Source organism: Enhydra lutris, unplaced genomic scaffold (genome assembly GCF_002288905.1).
Source record: "Enhydra lutris kenyoni isolate GAN:26980312 unplaced genomic scaffold, ASM228890v2 scaffoldscaffold20, whole genome shotgun sequence".
NCBI classification, from domain to species: Eukaryota; Metazoa; Chordata; class Mammalia; order Carnivora; family Mustelidae; genus Enhydra; species Enhydra lutris.
The window spans coordinates 21,340,166-21,360,876 of NW_019154104.1; the positions used below are offsets into that span (position 1 = coordinate 21,340,166).

Here is a 20,711-nt window from a genome sequence, read left to right on the forward strand (position 1 = left end):
AGCTGTGTGATTTCTGGGCACATTACATCATGTCTCTGGGACTAAATTTTCCTGTCTGCAAGAATAAGTGAGACTAGATGAATCTTACGGCTCTTACATGCTAGGAAATTGTGTTTCTGAGGGTGGACTAGAAGAAACTAATCTTCAAAGTCCCTGGAAAATTCCTCATGACATTTAGGTGACAGAGAATTATCCTGGAATGACTGCCTACGACAGCTGGGGAAGGCCGTGCAATCTGGCTGGTTTCCTGGAGTTGGCTGGCATTCGGCTCAGGATGTGTCTGTCACATGCAGGGCAAGTGAGGAGTAGATAGGACTGGCAGGCTGGAAGTTGGAAACTCAGAAACCTTACCATGTTCGCTCCAACCAGCTTTATTACCTACTTATTTTCAAAAAGGAGGACCCAAGAAGGAGGATCTGCTGTCCTGAAGAGGGAGTGGTTAATCTCACCATGAGGTGCCCCTTCTGTGTGCACCTTGGTTAGAAATAACAAGCCTCTGGAAGGTGAGATGGCTTGGCATTTATTTTCATTTCTTATGAATAAACCTAGCCCCCCAAAACCAAGAGCCTTGGCTTTTGATCTTGGGTTCTCTTCTTTCTTCATTACTTTTCTCTCTTATTCTCTATCTGTGTTCCCTGAGGGTCATTTATTTCTAAGCTTCATCTCTTATAGCTCTTAATTTTTCACTTCTCGATGGGAGGGGATTGTATTCTAATGGCTATATCCTATGTTTACTCTTTTTCTCCTAAACATATTCATTCCTTTTCTCAGGACACTTGCCCTCTGGGTTGACCTGGGATTTCTAACCCACAGAGGGGCCTGGTGACTCAGTTGGCTAGGTGTCCAACTTTTGATTTTGGCTCAGGTCATGATCTCGGGGTTGTGAAATCAAACCCTACATTGGGCTTTGTGCATTGGGCATGGAACCTGCTTAAGATTCTCTCTCTCCCTCTGCCCTTCCCTGCTCTCTTTCTCTAAAAAAAAAAAAAAAAGATGTATAACCCACAGGTGAACCAATGGTCATCCCTTCATTCTCTTCATCCTGGTAACATCTATGAATGTGCCCATGAGTTTTTATCTGAAAGGTAAAGATAATTTTCTCACATCAGCAGGAAAGTTTCAAACTCAAAATCATAGAATATGATGGTGTGTTATCTCAGGGTAGAGAGGAGATAGACCGGTATATAGCTTACACAAATTTTAGGACCCCCTCCTGAAATCCCCTGTCACTTAGGATCTGATGATTCTTAAATCCATATCTCTTATAGAAAACATTCCCCAGAACTTTAGTTCCTCATTTCCAACTGTCTCCTGGATAACACCACCTACATATTCCTTCAAAACTTCTAACACGGGGCGCCTGGGTAGCTCAGTGGGTTAAGCCTCTGCCTTCGGCTCGGGTCATGATCCCAGGGGTCTGGGATCGAGTCCCGCATCGGGCTCTCTGCTCAGCGGGGAGCCTGCTTCTCCTCATCTCTCTCTGTCTGTCTCTCTGCCTACTTGTGATCTCTCTCTCTATCAAATAAATAAATAAAATCTTAAAAAAAAAAAAAAAAACAAACTTCTAACACAACATGACTAAGACTGATCCTGTGTCTTCTCTTCCAAACCTGAAACTTCCTCAAGTCTTTATACAGGGTAAAGCCTAATAGGGTTAGATCAATAAAAGTCTTTTATTTTTGTTAAGTCTATTTATTTTAGAGGGAGCACATCTTAATGTAATAAAGGCCATAAATGGAAAACCCACAGCTAACATCATACTCAATAGTGAAAAAATGAGATATTTTTCCCTAAGAACAGGAACAAAACAAGGATGTCCACTTTCAATATTTTTATTCAACATAGTACTGAAAGTCCTGGCTACAACAAATGGGCAAGAAAAAGTCATAAAAGGCATCCAAATTGATAAGGAAGAAGTAAAACTTCCACTATTTGCAGATGACATGATACTACATATAGAGAACACTAAAGACGCCACTGAAAAACTATTTTTAGATTTTAGAACTGATAAATGAATTTCTATATACTAATAATGAAGCCACAGAAAGAGAAATTAAAAAAACAATACCACCTACAATTGCACCAAACATAATAAAATACCTAGAAATAAAGTTAATCAAGGAGTTGAAATACCTGTACTCTGAAAACTATAAAACATTGATGAAAGAAGTGAGGACAACACAAACAAATGGAAAGACATTCCATGCCCATGGATTGGAAGAACAAGTATTGTCAAAATGTCCACACTACCCAAAGCAATTTAAAGATTTAATTCAATCCCTATCAAAATACCAATAACATGTTTCATAGAACTATGACAAACAATCTTAAAATGGGTATGGAAACACAAGAGACCCCAAAAAGTCAAAGCAATCTTGAAAAAGAAAAAGCTGGAGGTAGAACAATTCCAGATTTCAAGTTATACTACAAAGCTGTAGTAATCAAAACAGTATGGTACTAGCACAACAATAGACACATAGATAAATAGAACAGAAGAGAGAACCCAGAAATAAACCCACAATTAGATGGTCAATCTTTGACAAAGGAGGCAAGAATATACAATGAGAAAAAGGCGGTCCCTTCAACAAATGGTGTTGGAAAAACGGTGGACAGCTACATGCAAAAGAATGAAACTGGACCACTTTTTTACATCATACATAAAAATAAACTCAAAATGGATTAAGGATCTAAATGTGAACCCGAAACCACAAAAATCCTAGAAGAGAGCACAGGCAGTATTGTCTCTGACATCAACCATAGCAACATTTTTCTAGGTAGGTCTCCTGAAGTGAGGGAAACAAAAGCAAAAATAAATTATTGGGACTACCTCAAAATAAAAACTTCTTCACAGAAAAAAACCCAACAAAACTAAAAGACAACTTACTGAATGGGAGAAGATATTTGCCAATGACATATCCAATAAAGGGTTAATAGCCAAAAATATATAAAGAACTGATACAACAAATAATCGAATTAAAAGTAGGCAGAGGGGCATCTGGGTGGCTCAGTGGGTTAAAGTCTGTGCCTTCGGCTCGGGTCATGATCCCAGGGTCCTGGGATCGAGCCCCACATCAGGCTCTCTGCTTGGCAGGGAGCCTGCTTCCCCCTTTCTCTCTGCCTGCCTCTCTGCCTACTTGTGATCTCTGTCTGTCAAATAAATAAATTAAAAAATTCTTAAAAAAAAAAGTAGGCAGAAAACATGAACAGACATTCCTCCAAAGAAGACATGACACATGAAAAGACGCTCAACATCACGAATTGTCAGGGAGATGCAAATTAAAACCACAATGAGATAGAACATCACTCTTGTCAGAATGGTTAAAATAATAAACACAGGAAACAACAAGTGTTGGCAAGGATATAGAGAAAAAAGAACCCTCTTGCACTCTTGATGGGAATGAAAACTAGTGCAGTCACTGTGGAAAACAGTCTGGAGGTTCCTCAAAAATTTAAGAATATAATTAAGATATGATTCAGTAATCACACTCCTGGGTATTTACCCAAAGAATAAAAAAACACTAATTTTTTTATTATGTTCAGTTGTCCAGCATATAGTACATCGTAAGTTTTTGTTGTAGTGCTCAATGACTCAATAGTTGCATATAGCACCCAATGCTCATCCCAACATGTGCCCTCCTTGATACCCATTACCTAGTCCCCCCATCCCTCCTTTCTGTAACCCTCAATTTGTTTCCCAGAATCCAGAGTCTCTCATGATTTGTCTCCTTCTCTGATTTCTTCCCATTCAGTTTTCCCTCCCTTCCCCTATGGTCCTCCACTCTATTCCTTATGTCATATATATGAATGAAACCATGACAATTGTGTTTCTCTGACTTATTTCACTTAGCGTAACCTCCTCCAGTTCCACCATGTAGATGCAAATAGTGAGTATTCATCCTTTCTGATGGTTGCGTAGTATTCCATTGTATATATATATACCACATCTTCTTTACCCATTCATCTGTTGAGGGGCATCTAGGTTCCCTCCACAGCAAAAACGCTAATTTAAAAGGATATATGCACTCCCATGTTTATTGCAGCATTATTTACAGTAGCCAAATTGAGGAAGTAGCTCATTGATAGATAAATGAATAAAGAAGATGTGATACACACACACACACACACACACACACACACACACTAGAATATTACTCAGCCATAAGAAGAGAATGAAATCTTACCACTGGCAAAGACGTGGATGGAGATCTAGAGAGTATAATGCTAAGCAAAATAAGTCAGAGTAAGACAAATACCATATGATTTCACTCATATGTGGAATTTAAGAAACAATACAAAAGAACAAATTAAAAAAAGAGAGAGACAAACCCCTAAACAGACTCTTAACTATACAGAACAAATAGATGATAACCAGGGGGAGGAGGGGAAGGGTGGGTGAAATAGGTGAACGGGATTAAGAGTACACTTATCTTAATGCATAGAGTTGCTGAATCACTATATTGTACACCTGAAATTAATATAATACTGCATGTTAGTGGTATTGGAATTAAAATTTTAAAATTATTATATTTATTTTTATTAAATAATTATTATTAATAAAGATTTGACCAATAAAGTTAGATCAGATATTTAAAGGACTGATATTTTAAGGAAAAAGGACAGTGTAACATGATAGGAAAGGTTTTATTTTCAGCATGAATGATCCAAGTGGTACTTTCTGTTGAGGTTCTCTATGGGTCCTGCATGAATTACAAGAGAAATTTAATTTGTAGGATGAGAGGTCAAGAAATGTCTACCACCTCTTGTGTCACTAATTCCAACTGACAGGCACCAAATATGTAAAGTTGTAAACAAATGCACCATAAACCTGCTTCAAAGGGACTCATCTGAAAGAAATAACATCCACTCAACTCTGATCTTTTTGTGTCACTAGGCATCATGGATCCTGTTAGCATCACCTGTGAATTCTAGAAAGCTTTCTTTATTTCAGTGTGCAGCTCTTATATCTTCCTATCACCTTTACCCTTATTCCCCACAAATTCTTTTTTTCAGTCTATTTACTAGGTCTGTGTATTTTCCTTAATTTAAATGTTCTTATTTATTTATTTATTTATTTATTTTGCCAATGCATTCTTTCTATGGGACCTTTTCCTCATACCATAGAACTTTCAGTTTGGAGTCTCTCACCCAGACTCACTCATCTGATCTATTACAGACATCACATCTGCCTATTCCCACATATTAGTTTATTTATTTGGTGTAGGTCACTAACAGTTGTTTCTTCTTTATCTTTGGGATGTTTTGGATAAGTTGGTAAGATTCTCAACTCATGGCAGTTGCTCAGGGATAGCACAGAGATGGGCCTTCCAGCAGGGATACATTCAGATTAATGTTATTCCCATCTCTGGATTTTACTTGGCTTCTGAGGAAGTGGTGATCGGTAGCTTTCTAGAGCTTCTCTTAGTGATGGTGTCTTGAATGCTCTGGGACACACCTTACATGTCCCTCATCAATACAGTTTTTGGGAGGAATCTCATACTTCTCAGCTTTCGCCACAGGACAGTCATTGTGGTCTTTGTCTCCATCGTCTTGCCTTCTCCATGGAAGTCACTTTCTGTGTTATTCAGGTGGTCGGTCACATGTAGGTATGGGCAGTTTGTTGTCCACCAATAGAAGCGATAGAAACATTGTGTTGGTTACACCAGCCTGGTTTCATCCATAATTTTAAATCTTTACCTTTCAACCTTTACTGAGGAAATGGGGTCCTGATACAGAAGAGAGAAAGCTACTCCTGGCTGTTACCCATAGAGAGGAAACTCCAATGTCAGTGACAAAACTCCCAAAACGTATAAGAGGGTATCTGCTGGTTTGCAATGGGTGATTGGCTATTTCCCTAAAGGTTAGAAGGATGGATGGAAGTGCTGAGTGGGAGAAAAGGCTGCAATGTGGGCTCATTGCCATTTTGTCCACACAGTCTCCATTGGCACAGTAACAGAATGGCCGTAGATTCATGGATTTCCACCTTGGGTTTAGTACCAGAAGGTCTCTATCCAGATTTTCCTTGGATGTAGCTCTCTACTCTGGTACCAGCAACTTGAGGAGCATTGAAGAGGTGTAATGTTTTCCTAAAATATCATCCCAGATTTTTCTCTAGAGGAGGTTGGTGGAGGTAAAAGCTTGGGGCTGCTGTGGTGGTGCTAGCACTCTGGCTATGGGTTTAAACATAATGCTCATGGGATTGGCTACAACTGTGACTCCATCCATCCAACAACTTTACAGCTAGATTCTGTTTCGGTCTGTGGCTGCTGAGTACCCACGCGTGCAGACTTAAGTTCTTCTGTGCTTGTTGGCATTGCCAGATGAGGTTCCTGTATTCCAACTGCTAACTGTTCCCTGTGTCACAGCAGGTGATGGCTGAATGTCATGGTTGCTACCTTGAACAGGTTGAACATGAGATTTATCTTTTGTCCTGGAGTTTGAGTGGTGTTAGAGGCAATTTCAACTCCAGCCTGAGCTATGCTGCTGTGTGGGACCTGCTAGCACTCAACAGTAGACACTGACTTAGTGACCGGCTCAGGCAATGGTGGTTAAGCAGAAGGTGAGTATGTTAGCAAAATGCATTCTAACAAGATAGAACTACTAGTATCTGAGCCTTTTGAGGACTCTATCATATAAATAGAGTTGTTTTTTAGCTCTGCACTGACTAGTGATGGTTACATTGTCTCAGAGCTGTGCCAGTTACCATGAATCCATTTGCTTTTTAGACCGCTAAATTTTTTTGTTGCTGTCTGCTGTGTTGGGACATGTGTTAGGACATATTTCTCCGTGAGTATCTCACATACCTGCACATCTTTTTTTTTTTTAATTTTATTTATTTATTTGATACACAGAGAGAGAAATCACCAGTAGGCAGAGAGGCAGGCAGAGAGAGAGGGGGAAGCAGGCTCCCTGCTGAGCAGAGAGCCCGATGAGGGACTCCATCATGATCTGAGCCGAAGGCAGAGGCTTAACCCACTGAGCCACCCAGGCGCCCCACATACCTGCACATCTTGAGAGTGAGGCATTGGTTGTCTTTTGTATGGACTACCTTTAAAGGATATCTCATCCAAGATGTTTACTTTTCACATTGTATTGTTACATAATGGCATCCAACTCTGGGATTACATCTTTAAAAAATCCTTTATTATTGGGGCGCCTGGTGGCTCAGTGGGTTAAAGCCTCTGCCTTCGGCTCAGGTCATGATCTCAGGGTCCTGGGATCGAGCCCCACATCAGGCTCTCTGCTCATCAAGGAGCCTGCTTCTCTCTCTCTCTCTCTGCCTGCCTCTCTGCCTACTTGTGATCTCTCTCTCTCTCTGTCAAATAAATAAAATCTAAAAAAAAAAAAATCCTTTATTATCATTTTTATGGAGTGTCAAAAGAGAAAAAGATGAATGTATCCAATCCATCCTGTTAACTGGGATCCATTTTGAATGAGTCCCCCTTTGCACGACATCTAGTCACCAAGTCCTATCAATCTTTTATTCCATCTTTCCCTCAGAATCTTATAGTCACTATTCTTTCACAGGGGGCACTGGAGGGGGAGTGGTCCTGGGATTAATAAGCTATGTGACCTTGGAAAAGTAACTTATGCTCTTGAACTAGTGGGTCCCTCACCTGTACAATGGAGATAACACTTCTTACAGGACTTTTGTGAAGATTAAATGTGGAGCAGCTCTAAAGCTGTGACTCCAGTTGACACTCTGGCTCCTGATTTCCTGCTTAGACTCCCTCATCTAAAGATTCGCTAACTAGTTTTCATGTTTCCTGTCTCTTCCTGCTTCTTTAAAAAAAATTTAAATTCAATTAGCCAACATATGGTACATCATTAGATTCAGATGTAGTGTTCAATAATTCATCAGTTGCGTATAATACCCAGTGCTCATCATGTCACGTGCCCTCCTTAATGCCCATTGCCCAGTTGTCCCATCCCCCATCCACCTCCCCTTCCACAACCCTCAGCTTGTTTTCCAGAGTCAGGTTTGTCTCCTTCTCTGATTTCTTCCCATTCAGTTTTCCCTCCCTTCTCCTACGATCTTCTGCACTATTTCTTATATTCTACATGTGAGTGAAACCACATGACAACTCTCTTTCTCTGACTTACTTCACTTAGCATAATACCCTACAGTTCCATCCATATCAATGTAAATAGTAGGTATTCATCCTTTCTGATGGCTGAGTAATATTCCACTGCATATTATTCGTTCATCTGCTGAAGGATATCTCAGCTTCTTCCACAGTTTGGCTATTGCAGACATTGTTGCTATGAACATTGGGATGCTTCTAACACATGGATGTGATGTCCCTCCTATTTAAAACCATTACCTTTGGGATAAAGTCTATAAGTCAAGTTCCTTTGCTTTATCTGTTATCTTTTTAAAGATTTTATTTATTTTATTTTTTTGACAGAGAGAAAGAGAGTGAGAGAGCACAAGCAGAGGGAGTGGCAAAAGGTGAGGGAGAAGTGGGCTCCCCACTGAGCAGGGAGCCTGATCTGGGCCTTGGTCCAAGGACCCTAAGATCATGACCTGAGCCAAAGGCAGACACTTAATCAACTGAGCCACTCAGGCCCCCCTATAGTCTGTTATTAAGGTTAATTCTTCTGGATGTTCTGTCAATGTGCTCCTCTCTTCAAATACAGACACACACACGTGTTTTAAAATATAACCACATAAATGTGAGTGATAGGCTGAAGTCTGCATCAGTAGCATTTTGATTCTTGATGTAAAAATATAACTGGGCTTCTTGAAAAAAAAATAAACGAGCTCATTTCTGCTGCAAACTGTCATACTTTTCATGCATTTGAGTCCATGAAAATTCTATTTTCTCCGCCTGGAATGACCTTCCCCAGTTTTAAACTGAGTTTAAGATCCAGTTCTAAAATGATTTCATATGGTAGATCATTATAATAATGGCCTCTAAAGAATCATGTCTCCCTAAGTCAGTGTGACATTCTATTTCTATACCAGAAGGTAGAGTTGGTTTCTCTATCCTCTTCAATCTAGGCTGGTTTTGTGATTAGCTTTGAAGAACAGATTGCATGCACTTAACATTGCATGAGTTCTGGAGCTTAGGCCTTAAGAAGACTTGTAGTTTTTCCCTTTCCCCCTTAGAACTCTGAGAGAATCGGGCTGTGAAGAAGCCCAGTCTAACTTTCTGGGTGACACAAGGTGACACAGAGGAGAACTGAAACCATCTGAGAGTAAGCACCACTGCCAAAGAAATGAATAAGGCCATCATAGACCTCTAGTCTCCACTGAACCATCAGATGACAAGGGCCTCAGTGGTAAGACCATCAGAAGAATTACCAGGATCACTAATTCATGGAATCATGATCACGAGAACTAAAAAAATCATTATGGTTTGTGGTGGCTGGTTATGCAGTAATAGAAAATGGATATACAGCCTCGGAGAAATGTTCTAGAGCTCCTCAAGAAAAACTCATGATTCTTTCTTTTGAGCTTTGTTCATTTTTTCTACCATAACACATAGCTCATATAATTATTGGTCTACCTGTGTTTGTTTCTTTCATTAGATTAACAGCTTTCGAAAAGCAGAGACTAGGTTTTTACTCGCCTTTTCATCCCTGTGACTACTCTAGTGCCTGGTATATAGCAACCGTGGACATTTATTACCCAGGTTATATGTATACCATTTCCTCAATGGCTTTCACTTGCCTTCTGCGACTCATGGTCAGTCATACATAAAATTGTTCAGATCCTCATCATTTTCAGTTAATACTCCCTTCATCTTCTTGCTCTTCCTTCAACGGCCCTGGTTTCCTGCAGTCCTCTAAGGCGGTGACTATTTTCCCTCCCATGCCTTACACATCATAGGTTTGAAGGCAGGTAAGTGACACCCTAGCTTCTCATGTCTTCTTTTAGAATGTCTTCATTCCCTGTCTCTTCTCCCAAAAACAATAAGTTTGACTCTCATGACATCAGATTAAACCACCCATACCTCTTGTTGTGAAAGTCACCTACTGATGCCTAGGCCTCTGTCTCTAGTTCCATGAAGATTTTATTTTTATTTATTTATTTTATAAGATTTTATTTATTTATCTGACAGACAAAGATACAGCAAGAGAGGGAACAGAAGCAGAAGGAGTGGGAGAGGGAAAAGCAGGCTCCCCCCTGATCAGGAAGCCTGATATGGGACCCTGGAATCATGATCTGAGCCAAAAGCAGACGTTTAACGACTGAGCCACCCAGGCACCCTTCCATGAAGATTTTAACCACAGACTCACAACCACCCTCTCTAACAAACCCCCGATATTTTTTTAGATTTTTTTTAGATTTTTTTAGATTTTTCAATATCCACATAGCTCAGTCTTCCCAAATCATGGCCCCTTAGTTCCTTGACCTCCTCTCTTCTACCTCCATCCTATCTCAGTCATTTATTTTTTTTTATTTTTATTTTTTAGCTTCAAAGTATTTCTCCATGAAATATTTATTAATTACAAATTAATTACAAAGTCAGGAAGACAGAGGCCCCCAAGGGCCGGAGGAGGCCGAGCATGCCCACCAAGACCTCATTGTCCAAACTGGCGTGTAGGAAGGTGGAGGCTGGAAGCTAGAGCTGGGGTGGGAACACGGAGATCCTGCCAGAGTTTTATTCCCCAACAAACTGTCACTCTACTTATTTCACTCTAACCTATTTATCAATAAAAGCTTTTTATCTCAGTCATTTATTGCCATGGTCATACCTCATATCTGTGACCACCAATACATTGCAATTCCTCCATAATCCCAATTTCAAATATTCCACTATCCAATCACCACTCCCTACATTTCTAGCTCTTACTTTGGCCTTCAACTCCAAAACTCCTTTTTCACTAGACTGCTGAGTTTATGGTCATCACTATACCTCACTGTTCCTCACCCATCTCATGTCTCACTTCCATCCCACTCAGTTAAAATTTAATGGTCAATCATTTCAGTTATTCTCTTGCCTCTCTCTTGATTTATTATACTCTCATACTTGCTATAGCCTTAATTAAGTCTAGCTTTCTACCTGATACATGTCCAAATCCAGAGGGCTAAATGTGCCTGGAGAAAGAATTGCTCCTCTTTAAATTCATAAATATTAATAATCTCAAGAGGGTCCTTAATGCTACCTCACAGTGAAACTCTTTTCCTTAGACCAGACAATCTCTTTACATCCCTAGATGACTATTCCCCAGATTCTAATCTCTTCTCAAACCTAACATTTCTACCTTCTCTCCTTTCCATATCACTAAGAAAATAGAAACAATTAGAAGGAGACTCCTACAAGCTCCTACCACCCCACCATGGTTATTTGCAACTCTGTGCATCTACTGTGCCTCTACTCCACTTTCTATGAATAAATTATACATATTTCTAGCTAGAACCACCCAACTAACATGCACGAGATTCGATCTCTGACCTACTCAATGACATCACTTCTTAAATTTTTCCTGTATCTCCTGCAGCATTTCCCCCTCTTTAGTGAGTCATTGCCATCATCACACAAGCATGTCACCTTCATATTACTTAAAAACCTACATGTCCTGACTCCATTTACCCCTCTAGATTCTACTGCATTTCTTCCTTTTAAGGAAAACTTCAAAAATTAATTAGACTCACTACCTCTCATTCTGGCTTGAACCCACTCCAGTAAGGCTTTTTGCGGTCCCTTTCCCCAGATGCTTCATGGAATGTGCATTTATCAAGGTCAGCAGTTGAATTCAATTGTTGCTAAGTTCAAGGTTGATTCTCAGTGCTTCTTTTACTTGATTATCAGCAGCTTTTTACACAGTGGATCACTCCATTCTTCCTTGAAACACTTTCTAGAGAGTCTGGCTTCCAAGAAACCATGTCCTCTTCATTTTCCTCTCTGTCACCAGCTGCTCCTTCTGTTTCTTTTGTGGATTTTTATAAGCCAGAACATGCCTGCCTTGGAGACTTAGCCCTTGCTTTCTGGAATGCTCTCTCCCTCAATATCCACATGTTTCAATCTTTCATCTCCCTTCCATCTTTACTCAAATATTACCTCTTCAGAGAATTTTTTTGGCCTCCCGTTCCAAAGTTGCAACACTACTATCCCCCTTTCACACTTTATTTTTCTCTTTGGCTTTTATCTCTACCTCAAGTTCTAAAAATCTTTCTTATTTATTTTGTTGTGTCCTCTATTAGATTCTAAAATTTCATGAACAGAAATTTTGATTTTTTTTTCATTTATTTCCAAATCTCCACTGCCCAGCAATGTTTAGAAAATAGTAAGCACCCAATAAATATGTGTTGAATGAATGACCAAGTATACTGGGAAAAAAAACAGATGAAACTTCTAAAGATAAAAAAAATAATTGAAATGAAACACCTAAAATCTAGATTAAAGATTAAAACATTTTTCAGAGAACAACATATTATCAACAAAAGTAATACTTCATGGTTCATCTTAGGAGTCTAGCAGAAATTTGATACCTAAACCAGCAAGGAGGGTAATAAGAACAACAAACTAATCTTCCCAGGGAAATAGATTTGAAGATCCTAAACAACATTTTATCAAACAAAATCCAGAAATGTATGAAAAAATATATCATAGCCAATATTATAATTCCATTTAAATAAATTTCAAGATTAGAGCAAACTAACAATACAATCATCCTTCATTATCCAGATCTATTTGGTACCCACCTGAGTTCAAACAGTGACAGTCTGAATAATGAGTTAGGATACTTATAGGTACCTCAGTTGAATTTACTTATTTTTTTAAGGTGACATATAATATTGATTCTTTTTTTTTTTGTCTGCTGTTCTATGAATTTTAACCTACATGTAAATTAATGTCACCATCACCACCACAATCAGGATACAGAATAGTTTCACTGTAACCTTAAAAAATTCCTTCATGTAATCCCTTTATAGTCATATGCTCCCTCAGCTCTCAATCTTTGGCAACCACTGATCTGTCTCCATCACTAGAGTTTTGGGCTTGTTTAGAATGTCACAAAAATGGAATCATATAGAATAAAATCTTTTGAGACTGGCTTCTTTCACTCAGAAAAATAACTTTGAGGTTAATCTAAGTTGGTGTCTGTATCAATAGTTCACTACTTTTTATTGATGAATATGGGTTTACCACAGTTTGTTTATTCATTCACACATTGAAGGGCATTTAGGTTGTGTCCAGGCTTTGGAGATTATAAATAATGTTGTTCTAAATACTCATGAGTTTTCGTCTACATGCACATTTTCATTTCTCTCAGATAAATACCAAGGAGTGGGATTTCTTGGTCATATGGTAAGCATTTGTCTAACATTTTCCAGAGTAGCTGCATTTTTACCTTCCACCAGCAGTGTGTGAGAGTTCTAGTTGCTCCATAACCTCAGTAGCACTTGGTATTGTCAGTATTTTTTATTTTAATTATTCTATAATTTGAAAAGCAAATAACTATATTTTGATAATGAGGGAAGTACCTAAAATTTTCTCTTAACTTATTTGGTTATTTGTTTAGGTATAAGGGACGCATGCCTAAGTGGTTAAAATTATGAAGAAAAGCAACAAACTGATAAGGATAAGAGTAGATAGTGGTACTTGTGGTGGAAAGGAGGCAGATGTCATCCATTAGGCTCACGAGGGGCTCTAAGATACTGATGAAACCTTATTTAGGAGGCAGGGTGGTGGACATGGGTGGCCTGTTTTAGTATTATATCTGAAACTATATCCATGCATTTGATATACTTTATAATTAATTTAAAAAATGTCTGAGCATACAAAACACACAAAATCCTCAAAGTAATGCAGAAAAATATACTAAAACCATTTCTTTTCAGAGTTCAAGTATAGTAAGTTAGAAACCTAAAAGCATTTTGTAGAATTTGAATGTAAGACTTTCTTAAAGCTTGTTTAAAACTAAAATACTTTCTTTAATATATCTATGCTTGTTTACATCTCATAGGTCAAATTGCTGATGGGCTATCCAGGTCATTAATGAGCTTGTTTCTTTCCAGAAGCCTCAACCTGTACGCAAAAGGGCTGGGCATGGTAAAACAATTCTGAATCACTGGCAAAGAATAGCTTCTGAAAACCATGACCAGAACTTGACTTTGTTTAAGAAGCACATTGAATGTATCATCTTTACTAGTCACAAATTCTTAGACACACCTCAGGGCACAATCAAGACTATACAACCCTTCAGCAGACTTTTCCTATTGCCACCAACATTTGTAAGGAGAATGTTTACCTGTGACAACACTGGGAATTTTGGAGAGAAAGCTCTTGACTGTTCTGATGGGCACACCACCTGTCTTGTCATCTTGCATCTTCGTAATGATGTCTTCGATCTGAAAGAGGATAAAGAAGTGTCATTTCCTCCCATAAAGTAATAGTTTATTAATAGCCAAAATGAACATGTATGAACAATAGAAATAAAAAAAGGCCTCCACCTAGACAGACAATAAACACAGTAGCAGGATCTGTAATAAACCAAGCACTGGGGGGTGGGAGGGAGGCCATGAGGTTATATATAACAGTATATATATATAATATATATATATTATAACAATATATATAAGTGCAGTCTCTAGAATAACAGACACCTAGATAAAGAAGGTAAGGAGGGAGAAATATTAGGATTCTTAATGAAATCCAACTTGTAATTCAATATACAATGAAACTCCTCCTTTTCCTAGATTTGGTTTATATATAGGCTGAACAGTATGAAGCACCTGACCTTTGGGACCAGTGCAGGATCCAGGCAGAGTCACACAGGAGAAAAAGAAATACTATAAATTAAGACATGAAAAGTTCTAATCCAGAAAAATTAGAGGACAGGTTTCAGTGGCTGATTGTGATGGTGTGAGGGTGATCACTTTACACCAAGATTAAAGTGAAACAAGGAGAGAATCTTCCCCTTTTGGACTAAAGAAGACCACCACAGCCATGGTGGGCTGTGGCTTGAACCCAGTGAGATTTAACTAATAAAACAAGATATTAGGTATGTATGTTGAACACAGAACTGAGAGAGAAGATAGACTACTAAGGATGTAGGTGCATAAATTGGGAAACCAATTTGTAGCAAAGAATTTACAAGCCAGATGTAATTTTCTGTGCGGAAAGATTTAGAATAGGACACAGAACAATCTGTGACAAGGACATAGATCTTATTGTTTGGGGAGTTGGGGGGTAGAGGGCACCGGGAAAGGGGCAAAGATGATGCTTGATTTTACCACAGATCTCGCTCCCCTAAGCAACAGAATATCTGTGAAACACAAGGATGATCCTCTGAGCAGTGCCATAAAAGTTGCACATAACTTTAAGTCCAGAAAGCTAAAACTCTAGCCTATCTAGTCTAACCTACTTGTATTGCAATTTGAGGTTGAATTTCTCAAAGTTACATGGCAACTTGTTTGATAGATATGAATAAGTCATTAGAGACTAGGTTAGGATATAGAATAACTTAATAATAAGATATAATAGCTAAAATATATTAAGAATTTACTGTGTGCTAGGTGTTATTCTAAGTACATGCACATATTATCCTATTTAATCTTCATGATTACTTCACAAGCTAGATTCCACTGTTATCCTCATTTTTCAGATATCAAACCAGGTGGATCAGGTCAAGTTATTCTAAAAAATAATCTTCAAAATCACAATGGCTGAGTATAACCAATTTATTTCTTTTCTCTTGCTTCAAGTCTGTCACGGGTCACCAGGGGGACTCTGTTCATTGTGATTACTCTGGGACCCAGGCTGATGGAACAGCCACCATCTTGAATGCTGCTCATCATTGTTCTAGAGGGACAAGAGAGAATTCTGGAGAATCTTGCATTGATTATTAAATGTTATAGCCAAGAAGTTATATATAACACCTTTGTTCACAATTCTTTAACCAGAACTAGTTATATGGCACCACCCAACCACAAAGGAGCCAGGGGGTCAAGTTTTCTGGGTCCCGGGAGGAAAGGGGAACCAACAATCTGTGAGCAGCACCAATGACCACTACAGAAGTTAAACGACCTTCTTAAAGTCACACAGCTACCCAGCTGAGTTTAAACACAGTCACAGACCTCAGAGCTCAGGTTTCTAACCTGTGGGCTGGGCTGCCACTCAGTAAGATTCCCAGAAAACCAGCCAAGCAGAAAGACCACTTTCCTCTGGTTATTTCTAGGTTTTCCTGAGAAAGCACTAATAATGAGAAAGAATCTTAAGCTCCTGGCCCTTTAAGGAGTGGATGGATATATCAGGCTGAGAATAAAGGTTATTCTCTAAAGACCTGCATTCTGTTAAAAGACAGGATAAGAAGACTTTTCATCCACATTCATGTTAATCGTCTCAGCTTGTGCCCCTACCTTACTGCCCCTAAACTTAACCCGATGATTTAGAGTAATCTGAGTATTCCTTACTGATAGTCAAGGAGAATTATTCCTAGAAAAAAAATTGTCATATTTTCAAAGTAATCTATGCTTTTGATCTGGTGGGCATCTGAAACCACATATATCAGTTACATTGATGCTTTTCATAGAATGGACTCAAAATCATTGGGAATTGGAGGGAAGCCAATATTTCAATTCACTTAGACTCCTGACTTGCCATTAGATGATAATAATTTTGAGTCTCTGCTGATATGGGCTGGATTTAAGGACTGGCTGTGCAGAGGAATGTTCCGCAATTCTTTTCTTCCATGCTCTGTGTAGTCATTTCATCACACCACCGAATCTTAAAAGGGAGTATTTATTAAAGAAGACCTATCTTCTCATGCGGGCTCACAGTGTGCCAAGAGGTATATTATTTATCAGAGGTTACAGTCAGATCCAAAGGACAACCCCCTTAAGTGACCAGAAAGGCAATTACCTTGTAGCAATAGTTTACAACACCAGAGGTGTTGAAGAATGTTCATTGGTCCCCAATTTTTGACTCCTCCACAGTATTAATATTTACCCAATTCCATGCCCTAGCCTCAGAGTGGGCAGAAAGTCTGCCCCTGGACTTAAGGGCTTGGCCACGTGACTTGCCTGGCTAATGGGAAGACACTGAACATGGTATGAGCAGAGGCTTTCAGTGTACCTGCATGGTCATGCTCACCTTCTTCTCTGGGCTTCCTGTCTCAGACAGTTTTTCCAAGGTGGGGGGGGGTGGTTGGTGAGAGACATCTGGAGCAGAAGGGACCCTACCTGCAGCTAGATAGGTCAAGCCTCAGTTGACCTGCACACTCAGGAGCTTATTGTTATATACCCCTGAGTTTGGGTGGTTTGCTAGGCAGAAAAATTGTGGCTCTAGTTTGCTGATGCAATGGGGCTTTAAAATAAAGGCACCTATCAAAAATTGCTGAAGCCACACAAACCTTAGCAGTAAGAATCAATGAGTCCTAGAGGTGGGGCATGCTAACATCCAATGCTATTTAAGGATGTAGAAATTCCAATTATACCATCCACCATTTACTTAAAAATTCTCAGGGCCTCTACTCTTCTGTAGCCCATTTTGTTGTTGTGTTAGGAAAATTTGTGATAGCTGAGTTTGATTCTGGAACATGGTCTTGTGCAACATCAGTTAATAATACTACCTCTGAATTATTATTATTATTATTATTATTATTATTATTAATTATTGGTCCTGGTTTCTGATGAAATGCCAAGAGTACAGACCTACCTACCAAAAAATCCAAAGTGGGCTCCCAGGGGATTATATAAATTACAACGGCAAACATTTCAGAACATGTACATCTGATCAATGCTGCCCTTGGTATTGTTTTAAATAAATGATCTAATTTATTTCTCAGTCTTAAAAGTTACTTAGTAAAGATGTTGAAATTAGGCTGAGAAAGGTTAGATTTCTCCATGAACAAAATGGCTAATAAGTGGTAAAGCCCAAACTCTTGTACTCTAAGCCTCAAGCTCTAACAAATCCAAGATTCACCTTATTTTCAACCAGTGTCTGCTGACATGCTCTTCAGATACAAGGCACTTAATACCGTTTGCACTGAAGGGTGCAAGGGTTCAGCTCAGTCATAAGGGGGTGGAGAAGGAAACAGAGAAATCAATCCAGATAATCAGATTATCAACCATCTCAGGATTTATTTTGGTCCAACAACGGCTGATGCCTAGCTGCTCTGTGTTTTTCTCTTTTCCTGGAGACTTGGTGAGATTTATCTTCTACTGTTAGATCACAGCTCCTGGGACCAGGGAGATGGGAAGGTATCTACTTATATTTTCTTGGCTATTCAGTCCCATCTAACTTTTGACACCTTTTGTTTCTGGAGAAGAACAACAGCAATTCCCTGACACCCTTTAATACGGAGCTGTGTGTCATGAGGGAGAATGTTGGACCTAAGTTTCCCTGGGCCAGTCAATATGAGGTGGCCCTGATTTAGCAGCAAGTGATGCAGAAAACCTCCTTGGCCAGCTCAGCAGGTTCTGCCAGGATGAGTCCCAAGAACCAGGACAACCTCCTAAAAAGGAGCTCAAAACTCAGCACTGACAGGCAGATAGAACTTTCTTCCAAACAGCAGGACAGATGGAAATCATTGCACCACAGGGTAGATTTCCTTGGAACTGAGGAATGTCATGAGACAGTAGATGGAATTCTCTGATGGAGCTGTGGGGTATAAGAGAGGGGTGAGGAGCAGCGACCACCTCTCCACAAAGTGAGGCCATAGCAGGGGCGCAGGAAGAATGCTGGTCAGAGGCCCAGGAGAAATGCTAGCCTCAGCTTCACTGATTTTCTGTGAGCAGCACCTGGAGAAGTAAACTCTCCGGACTTTACTGCCTCATCTCTACAGTGAAGAGCCTGGTGGCTAAAATCAGATCTCTAGTTCTAAGACATGAGAGGCTTCTCTGGCTTGACAAATGCAAAGCTGTCTGTGAGGAAAGGAAAGCACAGACAGGCAGTCGGGCCTCTGGGTCCCCATTCTCCACGCTGCTCACCTTCCAGGTGGCTCCGTGCAGAACCCTTCCTGGGCTGAGGCGCAAGGTGGTGTGCTGAGCAGGACTGGGGAGTTTTGATGCTTTCAGAAATCATTTTGGACAAATGGCATTAGAAGCCAGACAGAGACATGATCCAAAGAGGCCCTGACACTGCTCCTTATTGATCGGTCCGCGCTCGCTCACCTCTGCTGATACAGATGGCCCTCCTAACAGAAATGACTAAGAGCCAATATTAGTTTTGTGTGTGTAAATTAATTATCTGGTGAACTGATTTATTTAGCTTGTCCAATTTTTCCTCAGTGGAAGATTAAAAAACTAAGAATAGCGAAACTATATTGCCATTATTAAACCATAAGAGACTCTTAATCTCACAAAACAAACTGAGGGTTGCCGGGGGGAGAGGGGTAGGGAGAAGGTGGTTGGGTTATGGACACTGGGGAGGGTATGTGCTATGATGAGTGTGCTGTGAAGTGTGTAAGCCTGATGATTCACAGACCTGTACCCCTGGGGCTAATAATACATTATATGTTAATAAAAAAATAAAAAATAAAAAATAAATTAAAAAAAATAAAAAATAAATTAAAAACATAAAGATGCAGGAAACACTTAAAATATATATAAATATTATATATATGTGTGTGTGTGTGTGTGTGTGTGTGTGTGTATATACATATATATATATGTATATATATATATCTCCACTATAACATTAGCAAAAAAAGTATGCCTTAGGCATGAAGGTCTTTTTTATTGAAGCATTTCATTTTGACTTTGCAATCAATTGCCTATTTCTCGGCACTAATGCCTGTCACTCCAGCTCCTGCATTTCATTAAAGACCCCCTCTGTTTTGGTGTCTGCGAATGAGTGAAAAGGACTCCTTGGACACGTCTTTTCAGCCCAGAGGCAGGACTCAGAGTTGGCAGATGATAATCATATTTCTTAACCCAGAATGTGTATGCTTCACTGAGCATGCTCTGTCCCATATGTGCTCCATGAGATTGGGCTGTTTTTCATTTCTATTTTTGTATTTCATTTCTATTTTTAAAACATAGCACACGACTACTCTCAACTTAAGCTCAACTCTCAGCTTCCCTTACTGGGTGAGTGGACATTTACTGAGCACCTACAAAGTGGCAGGCAGAGTTTCAGTTTCTCCTGTTACAGAAGTGAGTAAGACAGTCTGTTCCCTTTCATCATGGACTAATACATTTCAGAAGGATTCAGGGCTTGAGGCTCAAAGTTCTCAAAGTTAAGGATGTGGCAGCAGAGCCAAGTATGGGCTCCAAAGGTGCTTGACAGTGAAACACAAAGTAGTAAGAAAGAGTACTCTCAGAGGTCATCACAAGGGGAACCCCCCTCCCTTTTTCACCATCCTGTTCAAAAGGTGATGATTTCAAAGGCAGGAGGGGAATTCCGAGAGTCCTTGTGGTGGCCATGACAGTTATTGAAATACTTGTTAATTTTCCCTTAAACATGCTTTTGAATCATTGTTTCAGTCTGAAATGCTTTTGATAGAAAGTAAAAAAAAAAAAAAAAAAGAACGAAAAGAAAAGAAATTCAACCTCTAAACATGGCGGATAATTTTTCCTACGTAACAAGCAGTGTGTACATAGGTGACTGAGAGCATTACTGCAGTTACACGAGTCTACGGTGGCCTTCCCCTCATGCTTCCCAGACAGCTGCCCTAGCTCAAGGCATCACGTCCATTTAACAATAAGAAGAAATACAGGAAGAAGGGCAGAGGGTTGGTGCAGCCATACTGTTCCTTTTATCCAGAAAGCATATACCCTTCCAGAAGATGTCAACAGATCTGTGCTCTAGTCTCAT

General features: G+C 39.5%; 1 protein-coding gene across 1 annotated transcript in view; it reads right to left on the bottom strand.

Annotated features, from left to right (window-relative positions):
• Nucleotides 1–20,711, bottom strand: part of LOC111148541 (regulator of G protein signaling 6) — a 541,239-nt gene that overhangs the window by 148,383 nt on the left and 372,145 nt on the right. Inside the window, exon 3 of the mRNA XM_022505182.1 lies at nucleotides 14,203–14,302. Within this exon, the coding sequence (XP_022360890.1) occupies nucleotides 14,203–14,302 (100 nt within the window). The remainder of the gene's footprint in view (nucleotides 1–14,202; nucleotides 14,303–20,711) is intronic.